General features: G+C 43.6%; 1 protein-coding gene across 6 annotated transcripts in view; it reads left to right on the top strand.

The window, feature by feature from the left end:
• Positions 1-13,042, top strand: part of lrba (LPS-responsive vesicle trafficking, beach and anchor containing) — a 152,715-nt gene that overhangs the window by 6,491 nt on the left and 133,182 nt on the right. For all 6 annotated transcript variants that reach the window (XM_037471218.2, XM_037471217.2, XM_037471216.2 and 3 more), the window contains exons 2-3: positions 11,415-11,646; positions 12,741-12,841. In XM_037471218.2, coding sequence (XP_037327115.2) covers positions 11,415-11,646; positions 12,741-12,841 — 333 coding nt within the window. The remainder of the gene's footprint in view (positions 1-11,414; positions 11,647-12,740; positions 12,842-13,042) is intronic.

The following is a 13,042-nucleotide window of genomic DNA, read 5'->3' as shown; positions in this document are numbered from 1 at the left end:
ACTTATTTTTAAACTAATTGGATCATGCAGTTATTTGTTGGGATGTGATACACATGGAGGTGCAATGCTGTTGTCTGCAGGAGATCCCACCAAAGTGTCTCTGTTGGTGGAGAGAAGACATATTGGTCAATAACTCATCTGTTGTTTGAATGCGTTTGTAATACAATACTTTGGAAAAATAGAAATTTTGTGGTATTTTTATTTTTTTCATTTGCTGCTTGACATTCTTCATAATTGGCTTTCATTAGATCGATGAAGCCATATTTCCCAAGTGAGCAATGTTTGTCTGTAAAACGGCAGTCTCCATTTTTCCATTCAAATCCTAGAAATTCATGTTTGCTGTTAATGATTAAAGTGTAAGATTAACCAGTTACAAATTATTTCTCTGCCTCTGATGCTGCCTATTTTCAGGAAACGGGGCCATAAAGTAGTCAACGTCTTGGCCTAAATCTATCCTCTCATTGGTTTTTCTATAAACAGGGCAAGTTCTTAAAGGCATTTTAACAGAATGCTTGTTATGTAATACTGTACCATTCTAGGAATAACTGGAGTAAATTAAAAACTTATATTCAGTAATTATTAAACCCGATTTAACTTGGAGCGATTTTGATAATTCAGAGAAACAGGGAATGATTGAAAGGAAATGATTATAATTCAGGAAGATAACCATCTCAAAATCGGGGGCAAACAAGCATCCATTTAGGAAAAGAAAAGGTTTTTTTTTCCTTCTTTTTTTCTACAAAATCAGCATTTAGTAGCGTCAGGTCAGAGGTCAGTTTGAGTAATAGTTACAAGATCGATCCTCAGCCTCCGTCGTCCTTCAATGAAGGCCGTTTGAATAAACTCATGTTGGCATGACGATAGGAGTGAATTCCCCTTTGCTCGCGGTTACCTGGCCGTCAGTGTGGGCGCGATGAGAGTAATCGCCTCGCAGCCTTTTCAGCCACGTTCGGAGTGAAGAGCTTTCTCTTGACGCAGCTCGCTCTCCAGGTTGTTGATCGGCTGTTCAATTAAAAAAAATGAATGAAGAAGCCATTTGAATGAGAACGAGTGTCCAAACTTTTGTCCGGATCCGTGTAACTCCAAAGCCGGATGGATGCAGATCATGATGCCATGGAGATAATTCGGAAGTGTTTTGAGTCTTTTTTTATTATGGCCTAAAAGTGAGAAATGAGGCCGCTCCGGTCGTCCGGTTAGGAATGTTCCTCAAGAGAAAGTGAAGGGGGGACGGTGGGGGGGCAACCCGCTGTTTTCTCCTCACAGCAGGACGTGTGACGTTATGCTAATTCTGCTCGCCTGCCAGCCAAGTTTCCGTGTGGGGGGATGCTGGAAAAGGTTATTGACTGTGACGATTAAAACACAATCTGCATTGCTTTCCTTTTTAATGTGTTCTAGAAACGCAATGGCGAAGCCTTGAGGTGCCGGCTCACCTTCGTCCCCGTGGGGGAGGCTTCTCAAAGGAAAACATCGTGTCGTTGGGAGGGGGAGATCACAGAAGCTCGTTAGAGCCTTATTGCACAGCGCTTGAATCCCAACACAAATTTTAAATTTCCATTTGACTTGCATCACATTGCGATAATAATGGATTTTTAAAAATCTATTTCTAAGTCACAAGTGATAATCTGTGATCCTCACTCAAATAACCTTTTCAAGATGACAGTAAGAAAGTTAGGGGATAACTCCATTGAGTTCTGGGCAGTTCTGCTATTAAAAAAAACAAGATGTCGAACCTTTTATTGATTTAACACTTATGTCTTCAGCAAATGTGTTTTTTTGGAGTTTGTGCAGTGGGGAGTCGTTGCCCGCTGTGCTGCAGACGCAGCTCAGATACTCCATCTCATGCACAGATGGGGATGCCACTGTCCACATGCACATGGTTGACCTTTTAGTTTTCTTTTCATTTTTTTTTTCTTCTGCATGCTCCATAAGCAAATAGTTTGAGCATGTGACCTATTCCTCTCTATAAGTCATGGGTTTAGACTGCATGATTCTACTTATCAATGATTGTTTTGTAATTGGGATCTTCAAAGTACCACCATGGGTATTCATTACTAGCTGTCGAGCTGAAAATGGGTCTTTTCGAGGTGATATATAAATATATATATATATATATATATATATATTACTTCGGATTGATAACAAGAACAACGGTTCTTACAAACAAGAAGCAGCAACACTCAACATATTTGTCGTCCATCGTTTTAATATTTTTCATTTGAGAAATATTTTGTCTTTTTTATTGGTTGATGTGCCAGCTTTAATTAACTATGTGTCTTTTTAAGTCTGGATAAATCCCAGAGCTGTCGACCTCTCGATGTTTTCCTCTGGCCTCGACCTGCTTTCACACGCTCTGCATCAGCAACTCCTCGGTTACCAGGCGCTGACTGTAGGGAACACGGGCGACGCATAAGAGCGGAAGGGAGTAAATGAAGTAAAGCTTTGTTAAATATCGGTGCCTTGCATCCGCAGCTCCTTCTCAGTGGCTCGCAGACCAAGAAACGGGAAGTGATCACCTCCTGAGTGGGACAACCCTCGTCAGCCAGTCAAACGTAGTAACTGACGGGTTTCCCTTTACTTCTATCTGCCCTGGGTACAGTGAACACTAGTAGGCGATTAAGTCATATGCTGAAAGATTTTGAGATATTCTTCCACTGCTGAGATTTTTTCACACTGCGTTTTAGAGCATAACATTTAGGATCCCATTTGCAGACAACCATCAATGGTGACTAAGCAAAAAAGTTGTGTTGCGTTTTCCCGTAATTGAATTTCTCCAATTATCTTAAAATGTAAGCAAGTGGTTCAGTGCTTAGTTTTTTTTTATTTGCTTGAAGCACCAGGCTCTGCATCAGGATGAAAGCTTTTGGAAGGTGTGTGCAAAGGCCAAAATTGATGAACTTCTTTTGGGTGCATTGATTCACACAGACATTAAATCACCTGCCATAATACTGAGTAGATTGTCGAGTGTCCCTGTTGACATGATTTAGTCAGTGATGTATCAGGTTCTGATACAGCTGAAGATAGGCAGGTTACCTGGGATACGTGGGGCAAAACCGTCATGACTCATCACGCCTGTGTCATGTAACGGTCATGGCAGAGGTGTTGGTGGACATGTGAAGTCGTGGCTGAGGTGGAAGATGATGATGATGATAACGTCTGTGTGTGGCTCTCTGTACTCTTGAAGCTGGTGCTGTTGACATAATGAATGCAGGCTGTTGAATATGGAATGCCGTTTTAGTCAAAATTAAATGAATGAACAAATACACGGTAATGCATAATGACACTGCATTTCATAATAAATAAATGAATAAAAACACGGTAATGCATAATGACACTGCATTTCATAATAAATAAATGAATAAAAACACGGTAATGCATAATGGCACCGTAATGCATAATGACCCAGTATTTCATTTCACGTTCTTATATGCAAATCAGGGGGCGTGGCTATCTATCACATTCAGAACAGACAACGGAGACGTGCGCAAAAAGGGCTGGCTAAGGCAGTGTTTCTCAACTGGTGGGCCGTTTGTCTAGAGCTGCCGAAGTCGGAACCGCAAGCCCTAGTACTTCCAGAAAACCCTCAATATGTGTCAAAATAGTATCTGCAGATAACCCATGTTGATCGATTTGATCCGCTAATGCTAGCATGCTATCTCGGAGCCCACCGATGTCTTCCATTATGTCAACACTCTCACGTCGCTTAGCCCAGTAGTTCTCAACTTGTCTGGCTCCGGGACCCACCTTTACCCCTTAATGACAAGAGGCGACCCAATTCGGTGCCATTATGCATTACCGTGTTTTTATTCATTTATTTATTATGAAATGCAGTGTCATTATGCATTACCGTGTTTTTATTCATTTATTTATTATGAAATGCAGTGTCATTATGCATTACCGTGTTTTTATTCATTTATTTATTATGAAATGCAGTGTCATTATGCATTACCGTGTTTTTATTCATTTATTTATTATGAAATGCAGTGTCATTATGCATTACCGTGTATTTGTTCATTTATTTAATTTTGACTAAAACGGCATTCCATAGTTGAAACTTAGTTACTTTATAACACATTATAACTGATTATCTCGCCCCTTTACAATTTACATTTAACTGTAAGTAAATTGCACAGATAATAATAAAACATAGCTTTTTTGGTGGAAAATGATGCACACAATGTTAATATGAAACTAACTGGTCAATAATAACCCCATTTTAGATTGAATCTGTAAATTTGTTTGTTTTTCTCTGTTATTGGCATGTTGTTCTGCCATAATGCACGTCAAGGGGCTGTTTTTGAGACGTCTAAAGAATGCTGCAGTAACCCATGAAACGTCGGGCAATGCCATCATAGATCTACAGGCCCCTTCAGACAGGCGGCACCTGGTCACAGAGGCCTCTCAAAGTAAATGTTAAGAGGTCACATGTGTTCCTGCTGGAACATCTCCGGGGTTATTGCTTTGGCAGCTTGCATCACGGATGTTGCATTGAATTATGCCCAAGTCATCAAGGTTCAACAGTGAATTTGGAAATCCCAGAGGCAACTGTCATGCAAAGACATGGCTTTTTGTCTCAAAGTCCAAATGATTGTTTTTGTTGTTTTGTTTTGATAAGAAAATCCTGTACGCGAATGTTTGGCTTTTCTCACTCTTTCTCTCATTCACTGATTTTTTCGGAAGCTACGATGACAAAGTTGGGCGCAAACTACAGGAAGGTACCGGGACGAGGTTCGCTGCGGACGGTTTCCTGTTTCCTGGTTTCCCATTTTGTGTTTCCTCCAGGAAGTTGGTTGGCCGGGGCGCTGAACTGCTCAAATCCTGTCACGTCTCGCCTCTTGATCCAATGCTAGATTATTTTTCTCTTTTCACTTGCATTGAAAGTGAAGGAAGCTTTCATTTGATTATTCCTCAAATTGTTCAATATGAACAGAACCGTCTGAATTGCAAAGTTCATATAGTACTGAAATTGAAGGCACTCATGCAGGCTGGATGTTTTTTTTTCTTTTTCACTTCCTTGATGCAGCTGCTATATCTAACATGTTGCACCAGAGCAAACCTTTGTATTGACTGCCACTATGCAAACTCAAACGGTCGGTGCTGCCGTGTCGAAGAGTACAAATTCTTTGTTTGCCCCTACGATCCAATCACTACTCTCCATGCTTGCTATCTGGAAGTGGCCATTACCAGAAAAGCTCCTGCAGGAATTTAGTTAAAACCGGACATCTCGCTCCAGACGGAGAGCCCACAAAGTGGAAATCCATGCAGTCAATAAGCCATGTTTTAGTGAAGCCTTCATTTTGAACATCTCATTCTATCGGCGGACGACTCAAGTGGGTCAAAGTTGCTCAGGGAAAATCCTGAAGCCTGGTGGGATGTCTAATGAGCACCATTTCCTGACCAGCCTTTTCCTGATGTTGACAATAGCAGCCATCGTGCAATTTAAGGCAGATTGCCGGATAGACCGTTAAGGAGGTGCATAACAGACCACTTTATGTAACGCTTCCCTATCGGCCAGATGTTTAAAAGGGTCAAAAAGCTGTTTCGTGCTTCAAGAAGTCTTCCAAGTGCATGTAGGCATGTTTCAATGAGTGAAATCGGAGGATGGATGGTCGTCCTTTCCTGGTTTTTGTGAATTTCTTTATTTCTTTATGCCTTATTTAGGGGGTAAATTGTGGGATTGCACAACCGTGTTTAGTTTAATGTATATGTTTAATGTCTTATTGTACACATGTATCCACGTGAGTTATCTACTGTCCTTGAGCAAATGAACGGAACAACAAAGGCAATGATGTGTTGAACAGAATATTGCTTGTGCCTTGTCACGCTTAATGTTGTGTAAAAAATGACTGTCGGACACTGTTTAAATCAAAAGCTCTGAAGATATTTTTAGAAATCCAGCTGTTAAGACATCTCTCTGCACCGCTCCTCTGCCTTTTTGTTTGTTCCTTCGTGTAAGGAAGGCAGGGGAGAGGAAACGTAGAAAACGGCGTCTGATGGTCAATCTTTCAATACAAACATAGTTTACCAACACCAAAACAACGTTTATTATTATTTTCATGGCGTGTGACGTGAGTGTGATTCAGGGGATTGTATTCAGCGCGTGAATCACTGTCGCCACTCGACCTTCGACTGTGACCGATGGTCCTCCACCGACCCACCAAGTGGTATCTGTCCACTGTTTCTGATGTACAATAGTGTGCCGCAGGGACAACCAACAATACAACAAACACAAAAAAATGACTTTGAAAACGAGGAAAACAGAAAGGGAAATTTGCAAACTCGTTTCTGGGATTGCGATGCCTTCTTTGCTTATTGTATCATAATGGTGTGTTTTTGTTCCTTGGCTATGTTTTGGAATGAAATACAGCATGATAGTTGTATCCATCCAACAAGTAACATTATTTGCTCCACTGTACGGGGTCACTTGTCAGCCCCCGCATTTCGTCTGCAGGCTTCGTCCTCTTCTCCCTTTGCTCACACTCAAGGCTGCTGGACTTCCTGCTGACACGTAATTAGCTGGTTAACCCCCCGCCGACCCCTTTTTGGGTGTCGGAATATTTGTAGGCCCATTTCTAATCTGAGACATTGGCGCGTACGCTGACATATCTCAAGAGAAAATCAAACGTGTTCTCACTTCTTCAGCCGGCGAATCCATCGGGAACCATTTACCTCGCGTGCATACTTCTAGGTCTAGGAATTAGAAACTAAGGATTCTCTATTAGAGGGTTGGAGGGGGTTTAAGATATTGTTTCGACAGGAGTAAAACACTGAATAGAAATAATTAATTAATTGCTGGACAGGAGGGGGAGGGGGGGGGGGGGGGGGGGGGGGTCAACCTTCGGGAGCCTCGAGGTTGGCGAGCGCCGTCTCTCGTTGCTCCCAATGGACGCTGGGCATCGGAGTTTTGCACTTCTTTATTGTTAAAATACCTAAACGTAAAACATAGTTTGGAGAGCATGCAGTTCATATGGATTCTCTAAGTTGTGTTTTTGAATGGTGAAACGTGCTCATCTGTAGGCCATCGTGAGACTTAAGGTATTAACAACAGTCCTGTAGTGAAAAGGCCGTAAACTGATTTAATCTGTTAAAAATAATTTGGTCAAACTGGAAACGATAGATTACTTAAATTGAGCATTAAGCACTTGGCAGACCCCTTGCAAGCCCAACAGATGTTCAACACCACCGTGACATTTAGAAAGATTTGGCCAAATCTGCGGCAGATCATGCCTGCTGCATCCTAAACGGTGTCGTACCACTTCATGTGAATGTTGCTTGAATATCTTCTAACGAGAGCATGATATAACACACGCATTTGGCCTCGCTGTATCCTCTCATCTTCATCATCAGAAGCTCACTCCCTCATATCGGCACTAGCACCAGAGGGATTTGAGTCGGACAGATTATCTGCTGGAGCCATTTGAACATCACGGTGTTGGAAATGCCGGATTATAAAATGTTGTCATATCACGTTCACGTTTCGGGTCACGACGTGGTGGGATTGGTGTTTTTTTTTTGTTTTTGTTCGGCTGTCTTTTGGGTTTGACGCCACGGCTCCTTAAGCGATCCAGGCGGGGGGAGCCGTTTGAGGAGGAGGAGGGGGGGGAAGTAGGCCAGTGGCGCTGAAAGCCCGGTCGCTCGCGTTGAGCCAGCGCGTAAGCCGGGCTCTCACCCGGCGTGGCCTTAAAATGACATCCGCGTACCTTTTTTTATTTTTAAAAAAAAAATTTTTTATTGCCGGCGCCTAAATGAAATCGACGAGGCTTCGGATGTATCCCCACGAGACCTGTCCTCCGCACACGACACCAAGGGGATTGCGTGCGGAGCAACTCGAAGGCCCGATGCACGCCACGTGGGAGGCGAGAGGCGAGCCGCGAGTTTTCCGTCTCCGCTGTCGTCTCCTGCAGGCGAATGACTTCATGTTCAAATGATTTCACCCATGCAATTAATTGCTGTTTCTTTGGGGAGGGAACTGAAGGACACACACACACACAGTGTTAGTAGGTCTCATCCTGCGGCCAGGACTTGGCACGAGCAGCTTTTCTGCCTGTTACTCATAAGATGTGTAATTTCCTCCCCCAGCCCCCCCCCCCCCCCCTCCTTAGTGCAAAGCAGCCCTCATTTGTTGCTCTCTCTCATCTTCAGCATCACATGGCCGTCTGCAATGGTCTGGATGTTTCTTCTAGCTCCGCTTCTTTAGTGCTTTTATTCTCCGTCTCAATTTCTTGTTCACTACCAGGACGCGTGAGCTAGTGATTTACACAAGAGTCATTATCAGAATCAGACTTTGGCTTTATTGGGCAAGTACATACATGTAGTAGAAACTTTTTTTAAATGTATTTAATTCTCAATTTAAACTTTTTCTTTGTCATCAATTTTTTTTAATTTGTCTACTTTTTTTGCACAGCCAAGCTGAAGCATTCTTGTAATCTTTTTTTTCTTTTTCTTTCCTTTTTTTTGTGTGGATTTTCTTTCTTTCTGGTAAATATGTTACCAGCTTGTGTTTTGTTTTCTCCTCTCGGCTTTCCAGGAATCCTAGAAGAACCCCCGACCCCTGTCATCGGGCCTCCCGAAATACAAGTCCTGCTCACCCACAGATATGAATACACGTTTCTGGCGCAGCATTCGGGCCCGCCTCTCCCCCCGCTGTTGTTCTCCATGGGGACCATAGAAGCCCGTTTGTGCTCTGTGTGTCACGGCCCAGCGGCGCTGCTCGGCTGCTCAGCCATGATTAATTCAGGCCCGCCGGGTCGGGTTACGCGGCCCAGGGGGTCCGGTGACCGGCCGCCGTGCGGGCCGTCGGCTTCACGGCCGGCGAACCCTCGCGCCCGTTCCTGAAATAGAGCGGTGTAAATGATTGAATTGAACTACGTGAGAAATTGAAATGTCGTAAACCTCTTAGCCATGCCCCAGTGGACGCATTCAATGTGATCACGGTGATAGGAGATTGCGTTTTTTTTTTTTTTTTTTTTATACCATTTACATCAAGGTCCAGTGTATCGCAGTTGATTAATTGTTGCATAATTCAGTTATTTTTAAAACATGATGTGTTTTGTAACCCGTAGCAACATGGAGATAACCAGCTTTCACACGGCGGTGTGCTCGTGCGTCGTGCTGCCTGAGATAAAGTTTTAAAGTTGAACTAATAGCTGAATTAATTAAAAACATTGAACACTGCACAAGCATTCCCTGAGAAACAAACCAACAAACGTCTGGCATTTTTAGTTTTATCGAGTCACACCAAACAAAACGAGGGAGAGTTAAGGTTGACTCTCTACAAACAGGACCACACACATCACAAGATAATGTGAAGAAGTCATTTTTGAACTTTGTAAAGTTTGTTGTGCCTTTTCTGATGCTAGAGGTTGACTCGGCCCTGTTCTGCATGTACGTCCCTGTTCTCCTTCTCCTTGGTCAGCTGACTGATGGATGGGTGACTCGCGCTGAGTGTCGGGCTCATAGATCAACTGTTACCGAGGCATAAGGGCAGACCTGGCTGCAATCCTCACCCAAAGTTGAAAAATGATACTCCGTAGAAGGATGCATGATTCATAGTTCAATTCAAAGGGGGAGAATACAGACTGCTAAGGGGGCTTTAGTCTGTTATTGCAGATTAGTGTTATTGCGTTATTTTGCGTTTAACCGTATCAAGTCAGAACGATGACTTGAACCCAATTCCAGGGATTAAAACATTTTAAAAAGTCCACAAAGGTTCAAATAACAGTCGGTCGAATAAAGTACATTTATAAAAGACGTCAGTCTGTGTTTTCATTATTTTTAATTGGCTTTTATATCTACTACAAAATATTCACATGTAGGGTTCTTTTGAAAGGAATTATCTTTCTACATCTATTGGGCGGTCGATGAAAGCAAATGTCACATTAGGCTCTGTGCATTTTTCACTAAACCATAAGTTAAAGCTAAATATTAATGCAAAAGATTCTTGTGATATCTACATTTACATATAGATGTACTATGATGTTAAAAAAGGCTTTATGATGTTTAGACAAAGGAAATAGTCCTTGAGCAAGGTCACCCACACATGAAAAAATGAATCTATAGATATTTGTGAGGGGAGTGAGCGGACAAAGTGTGTGTGTGTGTGTGTGTGTGTGTGTGTGTGTGTGTGTGTGTGTGTGTGTGTGTGTGTGTGTGTGTGTGTGTCATTGTTATCATCACTTTGTGCCTCGTCTTTGAGGATGTTGTGACAGCAGCGTCCTCCCTCCTCCTCTATCTTGTACTCAACACACACTCGCTGTGTTAATCCGACCTCACTCATTTTAATGGGACAGTTTTCATTCCCTGCACCAAATCATATTGTTTTCACATCCATCCTCCTTAATGGCCGAGTACGACTTTCGTGTTTTTTTTTTTTTTGTCCGGTCACACCTCCTTGATTCTTAACACGACAGCCTCGCTAGCGAAATTAATTCGACACCAACGCTGTTATTCTCCTTATCTTTTTTTCTATTAGCCAGGGTTCAATAATAAATATGTCATCAAAACTATTAAGAAGTGACAAATTAAGACATTTATGGCCCGTGCAATTTATATCCGAGCATCACTCTCAGCAGTGTATCCGGGCGGCTCCAGCCCGAGATGACTGTTGAGGCTGACTAACGCGGTGGGACGGACGCATTTACCTCCCCGCTTCCTGCTGTGAATAATGTTGTTTTCGCTTTGTCACTCAACATACAAACTTGTTTGATTGGCTGTGAAAGGGACTGTTAATTCTCTCCTGCCCGGCGCACACACCCGAGGATATATCCCTGCAAGATGTACGAATGTCCGGCCGTAACTGCGGTTTTATTGCGGTTACTGTCTGTTTCCTTGTATGTCATGATGAAGACTTAATTCATTCTGTGTCTGCGAGGCTGCGTCACATGCCATTTTTTTGTATTTGAGGGGGGCCCTGCAGGGACAAAAGACCTCTAAATACGCTTCTCCCCCCGTGTGTGTGTGTGTGTGTGTGTGTGTGTGTGTGTGTGTGTGTGTGTGTGTGTGTGTGTGTGTGTGTGTGTGTGTGTGTGTGTGTGTGTGTGTGTGTGTGTGTGTGTGTGTGTGTGTGTGTGTGTGTGTCTGGATGGATGGATGGATGGATGGATGGATGGATGGATGGATGGATGGATGTCTCGCGTAGTTTCACTGACGTGGCTTCTTGTTTCATATTGTCTGCTCTGGGTTTCTCTGCGTGTCTCATGGCCAGCGTCGAATCCACTGTCGGACAAACTGAGACCTCCGTTTCCCCCCCCTGACCTTTCAATCCACTCAAGCTCTGATGCACAATTAAGCATCTGCTCGTTTGTGTGCACACACATAGTATACATATGCCTTTTAAAAAAGAGAACTTTTACTCAATGACCCTTTTCTCTCTCCCTCATTCCCCTCCCCTCGCTGCCGTCTTTGCATCGCTCCTGCAGCTGGTCGGCGGCCAGTTCGACCTCGAGATGAACTTCATCATCCAAGAACCCGACAGCATCGTGTGCATGGTGGAGCTGCTGGACCAGTGTGAGCCCACCTGCCAGGCCGAGGTCTGGAGCATCTTCACCGCCATCCTCAAGAAGAGCGTCCGCAACCTGCAGGCGTGCACCGACGTGGGCCTCATCCAGCAGGTGCTCCGGCGCATCCAAACCACGGACAGCATGATCGCAGGTACTCGCCACGGAGTGGAAGAAGCCGTCTCTCTTGTTTTTCTTTTCGTCTTTTGCACTACACTGCCATGTTAAGGCAGTGTAATGCGACTCATCTGAAGCACTTTCTTCTTATTTGGTTTCTCCTGAACTGGGCCCGACCAAGACGAGATGCTGTCGGAGGTTTTTTTTTTTGGTTGTTTGGTCAAAACTTTCCATTTTTGCATGAACAGTGACGCGTTGCAGGGAAAGCGGACACGATCCTCCCCGCACAGCCTCCTCCCCAGAGTGTCGACCTAGTCTGTTGCCCATCTGCAAATTAGTCTGAATTAATCCTCCGCTGTTCGGCTCAGTGAACTTTTGCTAGCTAGAACAGCGCTGGCCTAGAGCGATTGTGCAGTCAAGCGAGGGTAGTGCAGCCCAGCGTAGTCGGAAGTCATGTTCATGGGGATGTTCACCACAGCATAAATGCAACGTCCTACAGTAGTACAGTTTTGTATTAGTACACATTTACAACCAAAAAGGCCTCTTGTATTATGCTTTCACAATTGTATATTGTTTTTTTTTTTCTCCAAATTTTTGCATATTTTATTACTTTCATTGACAGTAGGAAGCTGAATGGATGTTGGAAAGGAGTTGAGGACTTTCAACCAGGGATGTTGTATTAAATGATCCATGCCTCAAACGGCTGCTCTCTCTCGGTTAGGGCCGAACTCTACAGCTGACCATCGGCTCTAATAGTTAACATTAACAAAAAGACAGGACTGTCTGTTGTGCACATGCACAAACCGGTCATAGATCTGTCCCACCATGCCTCATCGTTAGCCAGTGATCACCCATCAAAGAGGCTGGTGGCTTCTCCGTTTCAGGTCTAATGGTTTTTTTGTGTTTTTAGTTTTCTTTTTGGTTTTTAGAAAAAGGTCTTTGCTGCATCGCTTCTTATAGCGGTGTCTCTCACTGATGATTAGATTAGCAAAATGCAAATAAGGATTGTTACACATGTAACATCAATGCTTATATCTCTCTATATGTTTTTAGCAAACGTCTTGAGTTTTATTGTAATTGTTGCCAAGTTTAACCCGTGTGTGTGTGACTGTGTGCGTGTGTGTCTTGCAGACCTACTGGTGGACATGTTGGGCGTCCTTGCCAGCTACAGCATCACAGTTAAAGAGCTGAAGCTTTTCTTCAGCAAGCTGCAGGGGGAGAAAGGCCAGTGGGTGAGTCAAGAGTTATGCCCCTGTGATCTTGTCTCTGTTGTCTGGGACCAGCATGAGGAATGTGCAAGCAACTCTTCAGCTTCCTCCGTCCCGCGGGCCAAATCACGTGGACCCAAAAACCTGCTCCTAAGCGTATGCCCGTTTGGGAGTTTATCCGCCACACCCAAAAAGACTGAATTATTTGGCAGCCATCATATTAAA

Source organism: Pungitius pungitius, chromosome 9 (genome assembly GCF_949316345.1).
Source record: "Pungitius pungitius chromosome 9, fPunPun2.1, whole genome shotgun sequence".
Classification (NCBI taxonomy): Eukaryota; Metazoa; Chordata; class Actinopteri; order Perciformes; family Gasterosteidae; genus Pungitius; species Pungitius pungitius.
This window is presented reverse-complemented; position numbering and strand designations above follow the sequence as displayed.